The sequence below is a fragment of the Neolamprologus brichardi genome, chromosome 7 (genome assembly GCF_056152115.1).
Source record: "Neolamprologus brichardi isolate AB-2024 chromosome 7, ASM5615211v1, whole genome shotgun sequence".
NCBI lineage: Eukaryota > Metazoa > Chordata > Actinopteri > Cichliformes > Cichlidae > Neolamprologus > Neolamprologus brichardi.
The window spans coordinates 21,953,009-21,970,085 of NC_142110.1; the positions used below are offsets into that span (position 1 = coordinate 21,953,009).

The window sequence follows — 17,077 nt, forward strand, 5'->3', positions numbered from 1 at the left end:
AGATAACACCAGGTTTGCTTTTATTTGCTGGCAGCTGATAAAATCATTTATTGTGGTGATAGTCAAAGACAATGAAGCCTGCAGAGTAAAGTTCGGTAAGGTTTTAGTTTGTCTTACTGAATAGGTTGACTATGTCCTGCAAATACTCAAATGATAAGAAGGTACAAGACACAAAATACATATGTAGCTTCCAAATCATTAAGAAATTTATATTTATTTACAAGACTTTAGCAACTTATTTACAAACTGTTAAAATTGTTCCTTTTATTTAAAAAAAAAGTATACAACTAATAAATACACAAGAACATATTTACAACAGCAAATTAAAAGCTCTGAATTGATTATAAAATAATTAATTACACATGTTGAACAATGATATGCAATGCAAACCTGTTTTCTAGGTTTTAGCTTCAGAAACACCCAAGTGGGTATTTTAAAATGACTAAAGGAACAGAAAAGGCAAGTTTTAAAGTCTTGTCAAAATGGCATAACTTTCAGCTCGGTTTGAAACCAAAGTCTTAACCTATCCCACGGGCTGGAAGAGAAAATGTCCAGATCAAAAGTGTCGAGAGAGCTGATTGAATGGAACATTGTTTCATGTAAAAAAACATTTTCAAGTGGTGCTTTAAAGACATGTTTCAGATCTGTCATCAAAAGGCTCAGCTTCAGAGTTCAGCATAGAATGGACAAACTTTCTGCTTTGTTGGCCACTTTCCTTTGTAACTCAGTGAATTAGTCTCTTCCTGCTGTAGGTCTTGCCTGTGTTTGAGCGCTTCTTTGGTTGGCTGAAGGGAGACAGGTCCACTCCATCAATTTCTGTCCTCTCTGATGCAGCTTCTTCTGAAAACATTATGGACAGAATACGGTTTGCCAGGAAATTCGAAGGATGGGAAATGCAAAGTTTACTTCATCTATACAGGAGGATGTGTAGTTTCGGTTATTAAGCAGGTTTAATGATATTAAAGCTCTATTAATTGTACTGGGGAAAATTTTGGAACCTAACTTCAGAGAATTAGCTTGAAGGATGTCAAACTTGTGGCCTCGATCCCATAATCATACCACAAAAGGATCCCATGCCATCCGTGGATGGCTTTGCAAACAATGAAAATGGCAGTGACGTCTTTAATTTGCCAGTTGTTTCAATAAAAACGATTGTAAATCCCTTTGTGGTGACACCGTGTTTACTACTCAGGACTGATAATGCTTGGAAAGTTTAAAATATTTCTAGACCTAGAGAACTTATCTGAACCAAAAAGATCTAAAATACGGGTGAATATTTTGTGCCTTTCAATATGATCTGTAAATTCTAATATATGTGTAATGAAAACAGACGCTATACATGTGGAAAAAAAAACAAAACATACATGGTTTAAAACTGCACTTATTTATATTGAGTTATCTAAGGCTGTGTAAAATCTTTGGTAAATGGATTTCTATTGATTTTTATATTTTTGAAAAATATTTTAGGAAAAGAGATGTTTTATGAGTTATGACACAATGCTTTTCTGGTCAATCCCACTTTAAATCAAATTAGGTTGCCTGTGGCTCATGAACTAAAATCCTTGAAAAGAATGAGCTGATAAAATCCTACTGAAAAGACAACAGATATTGAATATGTGAGAGTAATGAAAATAGATGGTGCCTTGAACAATAAATACAAAAAAAGTTTTATAACAATGTACAACTTACCTCTAAAATTAGGTGTTCTCTTACTGGCAGAACCTGTTTTGCCCTTGAACAACAATGGGGACTGGGTAAGGGCCAAAATACCACTGGCAGACACTGGCTTTCGCACCTTTGAGCTGGGAGGAGTCACTGCTGCAGAAAATGGCAAAATCAGACACTCTGTGATGAATTTCATTCATATGACTTCATGCAATCATTTAAAAAACAAAACAGTGTGCTCACAAAATTCTCTGTAATAAATAAGCAATGAAAAGAGTAAATATTCTAATTGAAATACTGAAGCTCAGGCTCATAAATCAAATGAAAGACCTTTTAAATCGCTGAAATTTGTTTATCCAATAAAACCATTAAATTACTCACTAAATAAATCATTAAATTAAACTATAAATCAGTTTCAACTCTCCATGCATAATCTCAAAAACTTAGAACACAAAACTTATATATTTAAAACATACAATACAAAACTGTATAAACCATCGCTTACTTGATATGCCATCTTCATTTTGAGATGCCCAGCCGGTTTTGTTTTCAGCCCTGTGAGAGTCAGTGCACTCAGACAGCTTTTCCATCCAGTACAACTCTTCCATTGGAGAAAGAGGAGACACATCTGATCCAACAGGAGGGGATTGTTTGGAAGTCAGAGCTAATGATTTAGCTTTGTTGTCCAAAGGCTCATCAGTATCCTCAATGTCCCGCAACCTACTAACTCCAAGTTCAGCCTCCTCCAGGAGCTCCTCAAGCTGAGGCTCCCCCTTTAGGCCACGATCTTTGCCTCCTAACACACTAATCTGAGCTCTTTTCCTGCGAGGCCAGCTGTTGAGGTTTTCTGAGGTCACTTTACCAGCACTTTGAGGTGAAGGAGTCAGGGGGACAGTCTCTGCAGTTACTGGTGACAAGGCAGGATGGTGCGTAGGTGTGTAAGACTGGCAGATGTAAGTCTGGACGCTTCCACCTTTCCCAGGTGTGCCCTTGGCTGGGGTTACATGAGCACAGACAGATGGTGACATGCATCCGGGATCTCGGTATTTAGAAAATAAGGCCAAGGGGCTTTCAAACTGAGGTTTCACACCTACTACAGGGCTTTGCGCTCCTGATTGAGGACTTCCATCTGAGACAAACTCTCCCGCATTCATGGAATCTGTGCGTTTAATTTTTAGCTTGGGAAGTCCTGATTTTTGCATTTCCAGTTCTACTTGGTAGGTAAGAGGATTTGGCGTACCTGTGCCCTTTTGGCGGCCATGTCTTGCTGAGCCTCTAGGGGTTGAAAATCGAGGTGAATCATTTCCGTATCCTAAACGAGCAGCAGCCTCCCTCTGCTGGCGATCAGGTGTCTGACGGAAGCCGTAACTCCGGCTTGGTGTGTTATGGGATGGGACACGTGGTTTAGCAGAGACAGTGTTTGACACAAAGTCTGCACTTGACAGTGAAGGCTTCCGTGTAAAGCTAATGTTCATCTTGAGACCTCCGCTAAACTCTGTTTTTACAATGGCTGCATCAACTATGTCAATGCTATCATCATCTGTGGTTCCAGAGGTACCATGAGAAGATTCAAATTGCTGAGAATCGGTATGAGAACTAGCGTCACTTGCAGTGGACTGCGAGGCCTTAGTCTGCGCCTCTTCCTTTGGGTCTGACTGCAAACTCTCATTAGACTGGGACCTTAACACACGTGTAGTTGTTTTACCCCCTTGACCAGACTTTCTTTTTGTTAAGAACTTTGGTGGAGACTTTGCTGAGGCATCTGAGCTATCTGAAAGAGTGGCATCTAAAAGTGGTGAAACTTCAGGATTATATGGGGAAGCAGTGTTTGAACTTTTGCCTGGAGTTCGCCCAGAACGAGTAACCATTTGGTGAGATGGACTAGGCGTTTTATTTTGACTTGTAGTGTCCGGGTGAGTGGAAAAGTGGTGTTCTGGTGGGGGTGTGGTTTTAGCTTGAGGTTCAACCAGAACAGCATCACCTTTTCCTGGTGTTTTAAAACTGGAGTGAGGTTTTACAGAAGACCCTCGATTTTGTTCTGGAGTCAAACAGCTACTATGCACATTTTCTGATACTCTTACTAGGTGTACCTGACACGTCTTTTCTGGGGTCTTGAAAATGTCTCTTTTAGTGTTTGTGCTTTTGACAGGACTGCTGAACTTACTGGATGACATCAGTCTCAGAGAACTGTGAGATGTAATACTCGGCGACTGTGGAACTTTAAAATTAGCACTCTTCTCCACTATCCTACATTTCTGTGGAGAGGGAGACCACGTGACACTCTTCCTGGGAGTCCTGGAAATTGGGCTGTGGATCAGATGTAAATTAGTAGAGGTGCATCCTTCGATCAAAGCCTTGACTGGAGTCCTGAGAATACCCTTCAGAGGGCTCCTTATGGGGTTTTGCTTTGTAGGTGTCTCTGGAACAAAAGGCTTTTTGGCTGGAGATCTGAAAGGAGTGCCCCTCAGAGACATACCAAGTCCACTAGTGCTAGCTACCTCAGGACTCTCTGCAAGTGACAAAACATGCGTCCTGGTTGAAGGTGGGGTCTTGGGGGATTTAGGGGTCTGAGGAGTCCTAGGTGTTTTTGGAGTCGTGTTTGTAATACTTGCCCTTCCTCGTTTGTTGGGTGATTTTATGGTTTTGTCTGGAGTCTAAAAAGATAAAAAAAATACGTTTTAGAATTTGCTCTCAGATCACATGAACACACTTGAAAAAAGCTGATCTTTAGTAATCATCTCAAATTGCAGCACATTAGGATGACATACTGATTATTAAATTGAGAAGTTACCTCAAAGACGCTTGAGTCTGTGGATAACCGTGACCTGCTGGGCCTGGTTGCACCTGACTGGTTAGAATGACTGGGAGACTCAGCAGCTCCAAAAAGAAGACGCATGGGAGACCGAACTGTTTTTACATTAACCCCACATATTTTGCCATCACTCAGACTAAGCTGGGATGCAGAGAGAGCCTGGTCCAGGTTGCGGGAACGAGGCTGAGAACTTGAATAGAAAGTGCTTGAGTGTCTTCGAGCGAACTTCTTTATTCTTGGGCTCCTTCTTAGATCTAACACAGAACCAAAGGACAAAGATGTATTGAGTTCATGGTATATATGGAAAGTGTGAGTTGTGTAAAATTACAATCTTATGAAAATATCCAAAGCAGCAAAACAATACAAAACAGACTGTCTAATTGATACACACAAAATTATTGTGCATCTTTGAAGTTATTTCTGTTAAATGAAATATTCAAATATATATGTAAATATTTTTTACTCAGAATTCCTGCTGTCTTTAATCAGAAAAAGAACCAGGTATAAAGAAAAAGCACAAGGTGAAATTGTATATATAAAACTGACTTAATTTCCATACATATACAATTATAAATCATGCATTTGTGTAAATGTTATTTAAGTAGAAAAACAAAACAACAACAACTTGGTATTAGCAAAATACCTTCTGAAGGTTTCACTGGTGATTCTTCCACAATGCACTCCTCAGTTAGGACAGGTTTTCTTCACAAAAACATAAATAACCTGAGTTACTACGTACTTCAGGTCTGAGTAAATTTAAAATAAAGGTATGGCAAATAAAAATATTAATTGCATTAACAGAAACATACCTTCCAATTTTCTGCTTGTGTAGTAGACGACTAGACACTTGCTTGTGGAGGGGAGTCTCACACACTTTTTTGGTAAGAAGCCTGTGCCTCTCTGAACACAAAAAAAATATTTGTAAAACATTAAAGTAGTTTAAAAATAGGAATAACTGTGACAGAAAGTAATGGACAATTATTACATTACGTATTTAAGTTAATCTATAACAGTGCATTCTTCTACCTTCAGGTTCATGGGATCGCTTGCGTTTCACTCCTTCCACAGCAGACACAGAGCGGCTCCTTTGTAGCTTGGCTTTCTTTGAAGGGGAAACAATCTCTTGGTTGAAGAGGTTTCTTCTAACCTTGGTCACCTCTGAGAATTAGCACAATCTAGGTGTTTAACACTCATCTCTTTTTTTTTTAATGTCAAGAGGTATTAGAGTGTGCATGAAACAATACATGTAACCAGGCTAATTTACACCAAGGAGCCCTGCTCTCAAAACCTGATCTAGATTTAACACTGTCTGTGGAGCTGGATTTAAGAAATAAGTGCATAAAGTTAAAGTTTTTAGAACATGTTTAGCACCATATTGTGTCTGTACTCAATGTGAGGTTGGTTGGTTAACATGTGATCTGGAAATAGTTTTGAGGGTGGAATAGGCAAGTTATACGTGATCAAGAAAGATGTAACAAAGGACATACCTTGCGTTTCTTGTTTTGCGGGATGTGGTTCCTCAACCGGTTTATCCAAAGTTACACGACCCTTTGATTTCGACTAAAAAAAGCAGAAATCAGGTGGATGAGATAAAGAAATTACACCACCATTGTTTCATTGTTTATAGTGGATGGCTATCTTCACCAAAAATACAGTTTAACAAATCAGACAGACCAAGTAACATCTACAACATTTCTCTCAATGGCCATAAGGCTGGGTGATAAAATGATAAAGATAGTTTTCCTCAATTGAAATACAAGACGTGGTCAATATAAAGTGGAGAGACAATCCAGTGACTTAAACAGCAGTGCGCCAAACCATTCATGTGGCTAGAATGCAATTAATCATGTCGGGTTGGTGGACAAAGCATAGGTGGAAACAGCAGCACATGTGCTTGGGGTACAGCAGCTAAAAACAGCTGTACATTAGGAGTGTGAGCGAGATAAAAGAATAACTGACAACAAAAACCCCTAATGAAAACTCGACCATGAGCGACTATGACACCCAAAAGGACATAGCCTCATGCTCCAAAGATGAGGACTTTGTTCAAAAAAAGGCTCAGATTAATTCAGCAGTGTGAATTTTTTTTTAATTTTGGCTATTTAAAGTCCAACAAAGAAGCAGAGTAGCACACACTGCTAACTGCATGAAAAGCATGTTTCCACAAAGGCATGGATTAAAATGAATCAAAAAATTATTGGGATTTTTTTCTATTTCAGACAGGCCAACTCTGCAATTAGAGAGGTTCAGACAGTTGGTTCAGAAAGTTGATCAAGGTTTTAAATTAAGTAGAGACAGCAGAAGTGTTTATCTTACAGCTCTTGTAGCCTTTTTGGGGATCTCTATTTGCCGAAGACTCTGTGATGATTCTGTCATGCTGCGATGGCGAGTCAGCATCCCACTCCTACAAACAAACAAAAACAAAACCCCCATTACATTCTGTGCATACTTCTGGGCACTTTAAAAATACTTGATTATGATTCCAGTCCAGTGAAATGAAAACAAAATATTTCACTCAAATGCCACTTTGTAGCATCGTAGCATCTAAGATTATTTGTAATTTAAAGTCCTCCCAGATTGTCTATAATAGAAGAGTCTTTTACACGTCCTCCTCACCTCTTTTTGTTGCCTGAGCGGTTCCGCAGGTCCTGTAGTCCATCTTTGTCATCTGAAACCAGGCACTGTGCAGACAGGGGAAGTGAAGAGGCTGAAGGAGAAATGCTGTCCTTGGCTACCGAGTCATCACTGAAGAAGTCTGGAGGCAAGGCTGCCAGCAAAACTTCAGGGAGCTGTGTGCCCAGACTGTGGTAGATTTCTGCAAGCACTCTGGGGATTGCAGTCAGGAACCTGCCACAATCCAAAAACACTATTGTTAGATTCTTACAACTGCAAGTGAGAAACTGGCTCATTTGAAATGATACAAAAAAACAAAAACAAACAAACCCCAAAACAAAACATGTTTTGTGTGATGCAGTAAGCAGACCTTGGCTTAGCTGTTTTTGCGTAAAAGTATAATCATTAAATATGCCTACAAAATTACGGAAATTCAATTCATCTGAGGCACTTTTATTTAAGACTTTATTCTTGACTTGAACAAAAGTTATTAATGCTGCTTTGTCTTTCAGCAGGAAAAATAGTTGTATTGCTTATTCTTATTTTCTTTTGAAAATACAATAAAAAATTATTTCTGAAGCCTTACCCTGGCATGACCTCATCTTGAAGGAACCTGGTTAGGAAAACTGGGTCTCTGGTCAGGGAGATTATTCGAAGCATTTCAGCCACCTGAAGCACACGGATTGTATTTTACACAAATTAAAGTTAAATTTCACTCAATTTGAAGTGACTGACAAAAAGTGTATCAAAATACAGAACATTTCAATATAACTGGAAATACTGTTTTATATTCAGATTACTGCCACAATTAATGGCACATACTGTGTTAGTCCAACAGCTCGAACAATAGTCACCATTAAATAAAGAGCTTTTTTTTAAATCATCATGATGGTAGAAGGTATTGCTCTGCTTGAAAGAAAATCATATACATTGTAGTCACAGCCTTTTCCATGTTTGTATTAATTACAAAGGAGACCTCACTGCATAAAAGTCTAAGCCATGATCATCTTACCTCCTCTGCCATCTGATCAACATCCAGTGAGTCTGACTGCTCTGCGGAGAAAAGTCTGCACAGCTCCAGCCTTAGCACCACTTGCAGCTGGCACCTAGAATAAACAGCCTGTGTTACTGAGAGCTAAATATTAATGACTTGAACGGAAACTTTATTATCCAGACAGATGGAGACACAGGTTGTCCCCAAGGTAAAACTTGGAAACCACTCACTCCCTGACTTTACTATCAACATCAGCAGCCATTCCATAGAGTTGTCTGATTGACTTGCTGGTCTTGAGGAGATGCTGTTGAACAAGCAAGGAGGTCTTTGCCTAAAAAGAAAACATAGAACTTAATAATCACAGTTCAGATCCCGTACTGGCCTAGTTTATGCATTATATTTCCATGATATTTCAAAGATTCTTCCATTTTCTATCAGCATTTTGCATTCTTCGACCTAAAGTGAACATCTTGCATATTGTAATGAAGTTTTCATCAGGTGATTTAACCAAAATATAGCATTTATTTTACTGAAATCAAAATGTAAGTTTTTCTGTATCTATTATTCATTTAGAAGCATCATCTGTCTCACCTCCCAATCTGATTCTGCTGCAAGGAAGGCCTTTACAGAAGAAACAAGCTGCTGAACACCCATAAAGACAGACTCCTCTCTCTCTGCCATAAACTTCTCATAACTGGACTTCAGATGGGACAGCAGTTCTGACTCACTTTTAAAACCTAGGAGAAGGGAGAAGATACATTACTTGACTATTCAAAGTAAGAAAAAATCCTCATAAAGTGTTTCATAATAAGACTAAAAAGAAAAATGAAAAATCGGTCCAAATTAAAAGCCAAAAATCAGTTCTTAAGTCATTACGGAGGGAGTTAAAAAATTTAGGAACTCCAATCTCAAAAGCACAATCTCTTCATCTGGTAAAGATATAAGAACTTTTCATTTGTGCATATTTAATCTATTGCTGCACTAAGAGCAAAGTGGGATTCAGTGTCTCCCTCAAGGACATTTAAAGATACTTTTTATAAGATTACTTATTTTCCTGAAATGAAGCAAATACTACAAGCAGTATTGGGCCTTGGATGAGGAAAACCAGTGATCAGACATAATTAAGAAACACTCACTAAAACGTTTTGTCTCAGAGATCTCCAATATACAGTGACCTACAGTTTAAAAAACTACTGAGATCTAATAGTCTCAATAAAAAATATTATCGCATCACCCGGAAAATAATGCTAGCTTAGGTTTTATCTTAAAAATAAAAGAGAAACAGTATTTTCATAACAGGCTGCACAAAGCTTTGTAACACAAGCAAGTAGGTAGTAAAGTAAGTAGTTCAACTGACATTTTGGGAAATGTATACATTTGCTTTCTTGCAGAGACAATTTCATACAACAAAGTCAATAAAAGTGAACATTGGAGTCGAAGAGTATAGTAAGGTTTAACAGAAAAGGTGCACGTACTGATCACATTTGCTACTCCAGGTTTGATCCTGTCACTTGACCGTCTCTTCCCTGTTCTGTCTGCTTCCCTACCCTCAGTTCCAAGCTGCTCAGACTCAGCCTGGTTCTTTTGGGCTTTTACATTCAAGCGTGCCACATTTAGCATCTGCAAGGAACGACTCATGGTCTTCATCTTCTGTTTCACTGGTGTGCGGTGGGCGCCACCTATAGATATCGACAAGAAATTATTTATGTATGAGAAAAACATTAAAATGATATTAGTGTTTTGGATAATCTTAAAATTTGAGTTTTATGATTATCCACAGTTTGTGATCTTCACAAAAAAAGGAAAAAAAATTAAGATATTCGCTTACATTTCTTTCCCCTCTTTTCTGAGTCCTGGGATGATTGGTATATTTCAGCCAGACCACTAAGGAGTTCCTGCTGCAGTGCAGGTAAGTTCTCATCTTCTCTCTCCTCCGGTACTGCATGTAGCAACCTGTTCAACAGTGTGAGGAGGACATTATAACCAAAGGCTTATAGGCTTTTTATTATTCTATGTTGAAATATTATACAAAAGCTACACTATTTAATAACTTGATACATAGATAAGCTCTTCAAAAGCGCTATTGTTAGTAACAGAAAATATGGGATTTTTGAGTTCTTGTACCTCATGGACTCCATTAAATGAGAGCTCACTCCGGAATAGTCCGACTGAGAGAACCAAGTCTCCAACATGTTTGTTGCTGGTGGACTGTGGCTGAATTCCTGCTGAGCCCACTCAGGAATGGGATTCTCCTTTAACTGGTCTTAGAAATAAACAATCACAACAATGTCAACAACCTAAAAATGCAGATACTGAAAATAACATTTCCAATATTTGACAGATAAGATAAACAAGATTAAAATTAGATTGATATAGAACTTGATATTGATCTTTTCTTAAAAATATTATTAGTTTAAAGGTATTAAGATTGTCAATTGTACACCCATTAACCCATAATGATGAAAGTAATGGATTGTGGATTTACTTTCTTTTTGAATTTATTAATACATTTACAAACAGTTTCAAAAAATATGTATTTAAAAGATATTTTACAGTTAAAACATCATGTAATACTCTCTTGAAAAAACACCAAATAAATGAGTGGACATGATATCAAACAGCCTTGATCCTATTCCTACCATTAACACTATCACCATCCTGCTTCATGATGTCATACACTACTCCCAGAACACTGTTCACAATGTCTGGAAGGTCAGCAGAGGTATCACACAAGGCAGGGGTAATGACTTCAGTGGTCAGTCGCTGGTTAGACTGCGCAATTACAGGCTGGAGAATGGAGAGCAGAGCTGTAGAGTATGATAGTGGAGAGAGTACAGCCGAGCACAGAAGCCCATTGTCATTCACCTCAGCAAGCTGGGGTAACAAGAAGACAGAGAGAAAAACAAAAAGAAGAAGAAAATAAGCAGATCAATAAATGCATACAGTACAGTATAGAGTATAAGACAGTACAAGATGAAGTTTCAGCTTTTTACAATTGCACATGGACAACATTTTCAATAACAACAATTCTAAGCTTTCTGATCAGCTTCTGGTCAGGTTTATCATGTGGCAACCTCAATGAAAAACATATGTCTTTTGGAAATCAGACACATTCTACCTGCATAGTGAAATGCAGTGGGCAACAGTAGATCTTAAGGGAACTTATTGGCAGCTTAATATTGCCTGGTTATTTATTGTGACCAAGTACATATTTTTTGTATTAATTCATTAAACAAAGCATAGGTACGGGTCCTTTCATACACATACATGTGTTCACAAGCAGGTCAGCATGCAAAGTCTTGCTACAGCCACAAATACAATCTCATTCTGTGAAAACCACAGATTTTGCAATGCAAAAATGACAGTCCAAACCTATCCATCTAAACCAACCTTTACTCAAAAGCTCTGAAAGGCTGAATCTGGATTATAGTGTTGGTGTTTTCATCTGCACAACTTTACAAAATCAGAATCAGCATGGCAAAAAAAAAAAAAAAAAAAAAACCCTGAGAAAAAAAAATGTACAAATTGTGTAAAACAGAACTATTGTGTTTCGAGTCTCACCACGTGCAGAGCATGAGTAGATAGATCCATTAAGAGATGCTGGAAGGCAGCAGCTCCCTGGTCACCACTACTGGAACCATGAATCACCCACGACTCTGTGGAGGTCTGCATCAGTGATGAAGCATCCCAGCCTTTCAGAACTTCTTTTAAGGACATTTTGACAGATTCTGGGAGAAGCTTCTGTCTTCGAGTCACTGGCTCCATCATGACACCACAGCTCTGTGTCACTTCACCTGGTTTAGTGAAAAACATCACAAGTGAATTTTTGCAGGCTATTCTCAGCTTTGAAATTAAGCATGTTAAAGATAAACCCCTTTTAGCTCACATCAGTTGCCACATTATTTGCTGCATGTTAAGACGCCTTTAAAATAATTAATTGCTTGTTTTGCCGTAAGAATTGCAACTACTTTTCCATCATCTGGATGTAGATATGCTTATACCCAGTGTTTAATTCAAGCACAAAAACATTGTGCTTCTGCACAGAGGGATATTTGGTAATAATCATGAATGCTTTTAGTTTGTTGAAGAGATCTCCTCTGGCTACTAACCTTGCTGCCACTGCAGGACACCTCCTATAACAGGAAAAGCCAGGCGGTAGTGTTGTTCAGAAGACAACAGGTATCCAATGCTGGACTTGAATGCAAAAGACTCCCTCATGAATCCCGAGTTGGGCTGTTGAGCGCTACAAAGGTTCAGCAGTGCAACCACAGGGATTATTCTGCCATCCATCTGAGCTAGGACCTCAGACAGCTTGTCACAGCCAAAATAGTCCTCACACCTCATAACCTGCAGTGTGTCAAAAGCAGATGTTCAATTAATGAATAATTAACCTCGATAAACAATTTAATACTAACACTGCATTCTCAGCATAAGCTTTTTTCATTCCCATCCATGTCATGTGCTCATATGCATTAGTCAATGAAGTTGTGGTCACAGCACTTAAGCATCAGACTAACTTTACAGAATAGGAGTGAGCAGAAACAGAATAACTAATCTCAAAACCAGTAACATCACAACAAACAAAGCTGTTTCTGTGGAGTTTGGATCACAATCAGTCTAAAGGTGCAGTGATGGCATTTTCCATGATGGAAAAAAATGTCTATGTATGATAAGTTCACTCAGAAAAAGATATATATGTAAAAAGAGAAAAGACAGAAGAGGAAGATGAGACATTATTTTAAAATAGAAGAACTGCTAACCAAGTAATATTTGATCAGCTGAAAATGTAAATCTCATGGGCTATGTTATAACTCAAATAGTTGTTTTGTTAAATGAGACATTGGAGGTGTGCAAAATTATGTAAGTGAGTGAATTGGTGTTGTGAATATCCTTGTGTGGGTATAATTTTTTTATGAAAATTCTAGGGACTTTAGTACATGCTGAACCAGTCGGTTTGCAGTACTGTGCTACACTTTACAGTAATGTACTACATTAGACTGGTGAAGAGCAGACACTACTAGGTTAGATCCATGGTATTAATCATCAGTTTAAATTTAGGTCGATGATAGTTAAGATAATTGAACATTTATGCTAGCTTTATGTATGTCGATTAATTGATTATATAGTATTCTGTAGTTCAAAATACTTCGTAAAATTGCATTTTCTACAACATAAATTGTTTGCAAGGGATCTTTTTGTAGAATTATTATCAAGTAGATTGTTTTCTGGTCTCAAAAGTACTACGAACATAAAATCATATAGTCTGCACTATGAGCCCTGAAATTTATTGTTAGTATGTCTAACTTGTAGATAATAACATTTACATTATTGTTATTAAACTTGAGGTATAACTGTGACATCTGTATACTCAAAACATTGTCCCTTTGCTGGTAGCAGTGTATTAACTGTGGCAACTATTGTCAGATGCGGATACTGGACAGTGGTTTGGTTATGCTCTTTTGAACACTACTGTACTCACCTGGACGTGTGATCTACAGTCAATCCAGTGGAGGACAACTTGTCTCTGAACCAGCATATCCTGAAGTCCTTTGGCTATAACGTGGTCTGTCACATCTGTAGGAAGGCTATTGTCTCTCAAAGACAGGTAGTCCACGAGCTGCGCCCTTGAAAGTGGACACTGCGAGACAATAAACACCACATTCCTCTCGTTAGTTAAAATGTCATCTTCATGAGACACACTGGGTCTTCCTCCACGACTCGACTTCCTGGGCCTTAAGGACAGTTTAGTAGGAGAGGTGATGTCTGGTCTGTCCCACTGGAAGTCCAATAGGGTTTCTTTAAGTGCATTTTGAACCGAAACCGAGTGATTTGATCGTTGTTTTTGTTGAGATGGGTACGCTTTCTCCTTCACATCAAATTTGGCTTCAAACTCTTGCTCAAAGTCCTCAAATATTTTGTGCCGAAGCTCCTTGAAATCAGATACTCTTGATATGAGACTGGCGTTGCGGCCAGTCTTGGAGTCAAAGAACTTGTAACCCCATCGCACTTTCTCAAATCCATATTTGTAGCCGAAATGTAAGAGAATGTTTAATATTCCTCGTTTAACGAAATGACTCCTGACATCCATTTGATCGCCCGAATCGTGATCTCCATAATCCACATCGATAACAAAAACCAAATTATGTAAAGCCATACCGTGAACTGCAGACGCAGAGTGCCCACAGATCCCCAAATTCAGCGATAGGCAATATCGTAATCAATGCAGACGTCAACGACCTTAACTAAAGGAAGTTGACGTTAACTAACATTATGTTTCTGTGCTAACCTCATTCCGCTAGCTAACTATGATAACGCTTGCTGAAACGACTCACATTAATGTTAAGTAAAAATCAGCTTCAGTATGCCATACAAGTTTATCGCTCGGATAAGGCATAAAAGCAACACACTTATCGTATTTACATGTTTTTAAAAGTGCTTAAAGTATCAATATAATGTAACCCGCAAACCCAAACTCCATATTCGCCATTTTCTCGTAGCCCCTTAACCGTTCGCGCTCCTTGAATGAAATCCCTCCCCTTAATTTTGATTGGTTAAGCCTACGACAACACAATTGTCATTGGTCCAAAGTGAAGCTTAAAACGCGTCAAAAGTCTCATTTAACTATTCATTGGTCAATATTTTCCATCACTCACATCTGAACTGTACTTCATGAAGTGTGACGCAAGAAAAGGCAGGAATAAATGATTGACAGGCGACGCTTGTATTTAACTTTTAAACCTGCTCCTGCTAACGCGTCACAAATTTCCAAGGATGCATCAGGGAACTTCAATACTTGAACTGGCTCTCTATAAACACAGGCACAGTGCAAACGTTAACAGCTCTGTCTTTTTAGCAAAACTGTTGTATACAGAAACAAAGTTCAACTGAAGCATACCAACAATGTAGCTTGCCAGTGTGTGAATGGGTGCGTGAATGGGTGGATGACTGAATGTGTAAAGCGCTTTGGGGTCCTAGGGACTAGTAAAGCACTATAGAAATACAGGCCATTTACCATGTGCTTTCATACACATACATCTACTACTACTAATAATAATCACATGAATAATCACATAAAACCCATCCACATATGACTGTTACAACCCATCATATCTACAACAAGAACAAATCAAGAAAAGTTAATCAAAATAACCCATTATCATTATCATTATGATCGTATTTGCATTATGATCATTACGATCATACAATCAAACTTAATTCATATATTGCCAAAAAGGACTCCAGGACTCTTCATATTGACATTTACAGTTAGCCTAATAGATTGAATGCTCTTAATATGAACAACTAAAACAAAAATAATGCAATCCTTTCCTACATGTTGGACGTAATAGAAGGTTTTAAAAAAGTTTTTGAGAAGAATTCCCAAGAATAGAATTTTAAATTTCTTCATTACAAATAATTTATTTAAAACTGTCAGTTCATTTTTCAAATGCTAAATTCCATTGTATTCTGGATTATAATTACAATGTAACAGGACTATGGCAGGAAATCAGAATGTCATGGTAACCAGTGTTGCTTATATTGTAAACTGAATCAGCCACTACTACAAAGTAATCAGTAGATGCAAAGATACCAAATGTAATACACAGCAGAGTAATTAGGCAAGATGCACTTTTTCTGCGATTTTACACATTTATTTCTTGTAATTTAAGAGATGTGCTAAAATTGCACTTCTTTTTCCTTTTTAAGGAAAAAGGGAGCAAGAGTTGGCCTGGTTATGCTATCTATCTGTCTGTCTGTCTATCTATCTATCTATCTATCTATCTATCTATGTTCTATGCGTCTTTGTTTTTCAGACAACAGATTTAAGGGAAAAGGACACTGGGTGAAGTGATATGTGGGTCACCTTCTGCGTTGCATCAGTAATCAGCTCTTTTCAGCAGGAGGGGGAGATGAAGAGCTTAGAAATGAAGCTTTGAAATAGAGGGAGAATAATGCCTTGGACCCTGCTTTCTTTGTACCTTTTCTGTGACTGCCTCCTTCCTAAGTCATGAGACAAGATGAATGCAGCTGCTTTAATAAAATGCAAGTCCAGAAGCGACATGTGGTGCCCTGCTTCTATTCCTTTACATTTTGGATGTAAATATTATATATAAATATTCTGCTATGTACATTTTATAAAGCTACCTACAGGTGTGTAAGTTAATGAAAACTCCAACTGTAACATTAAAATCTTGAATACATTTATAAATCCTCAAATGCCAGTAAAATGTATATCATTCTGAACATGGCATTTTGACACAATGACTTCTGTTTTTTTTTAGGTGCAAAACTGTGTAAAAGTCTTGAGCCCCCATTTCTCTATATTTTGCGTGTACTGAAAGTGGCAAATAGCTGGGGAGATTTCTTGAATGTGAGTAAATATTTTGTATTACCATCTTTATTCTTCAAAACTTTTTTAAGTTGTAAATTAGATGCTTTCCAGATGCTACTTGTCACGGTTCTGGATCAGTTTGACCCAGCTCTTTCTGTTTCTTAGGTTTTGATGTTTTTTCTGAATTATGATTTGTGTTCTGATTATTTAGTGAGACTGTTTTGATTATTGATATTGTTGCAGATTTAGTTTAGTGTTAAGTCTGCGTCTTTGTGATCTGTTTTATGTTTCCTGTTTTATTTTGATAGTCCCAATCTGTTGTCAGTGTGTTCAGTTTTACTGCTCCCTGTCTCGTTGGTCTAATTTCTTCCAGCTGTGTCTCCCTCCTGTTTTCCATTCCCTGATTACGTCCCTGTGTATATTAGCCCTGTGTTTGTCCTTGCTCCTTGTCACGTTGTACTCTCAGATTCTGCCTGTGTGTTGCTGGTTCCAGTATTCATTGTTCTATTCATGTTTTGTTCATTGCCAGCAATGAAGCTGTGGTTTTCTGTTGAAATTTGGCTTCACGAGTCCTGCGTTTGGATCCTCACCTCCACCTGCCCGCACACAGAGCCCTGACACTACTGCATGATCAATCAAAATCTGTACTTTTCTATTTTCA

At 38.1% G+C, this 17,077-nt stretch overlaps 1 protein-coding gene across 4 annotated transcripts; it reads right to left on the reverse strand.

Moving 5' to 3' along the window:
* ticrr (TopBP1-interacting, checkpoint, and replication regulator) lies at positions 1-14,593 on the reverse strand. 4 transcript variants are annotated; one of them, XM_006782409.2, is made up of 22 exons: positions 14,241-14,593; positions 13,564-13,722; positions 12,194-12,431; positions 11,646-11,878; positions 10,724-10,958; positions 10,209-10,347; positions 9,913-10,037; positions 9,560-9,763; positions 8,676-8,821; positions 8,315-8,415; positions 8,103-8,196; positions 7,677-7,759; positions 7,094-7,324; positions 6,794-6,881; positions 5,965-6,037; positions 5,504-5,635; positions 5,287-5,377; positions 5,121-5,179; positions 4,457-4,731; positions 2,171-4,319; positions 1,690-1,818; positions 1-840 (listed from the first exon to the last, which is right to left on the reverse strand). In XM_006782409.2, the coding sequence occupies exons 2-22, from the start codon at positions 13,618-13,620 to the stop codon at positions 725-727; spliced, it is 4,998 nt and encodes a 1,665-aa protein (XP_006782472.2). In that variant the 5' UTR covers positions 13,621-13,722; positions 14,241-14,593; the 3' UTR covers positions 1-724. The 4 variants fall into 4 exon arrangements, with proteins under 4 accessions (XP_006782472.2, XP_035771991.2, XP_006782471.2 ...); XM_035916098.2 differs by having other exon boundaries at positions 1,690-1,815; positions 13,564-14,593; XM_006782408.2 differs by having other exon boundaries at positions 1-837; positions 13,564-14,593.
* Between the last annotated feature and the right edge of the window lie 2,484 nt (positions 14,594-17,077).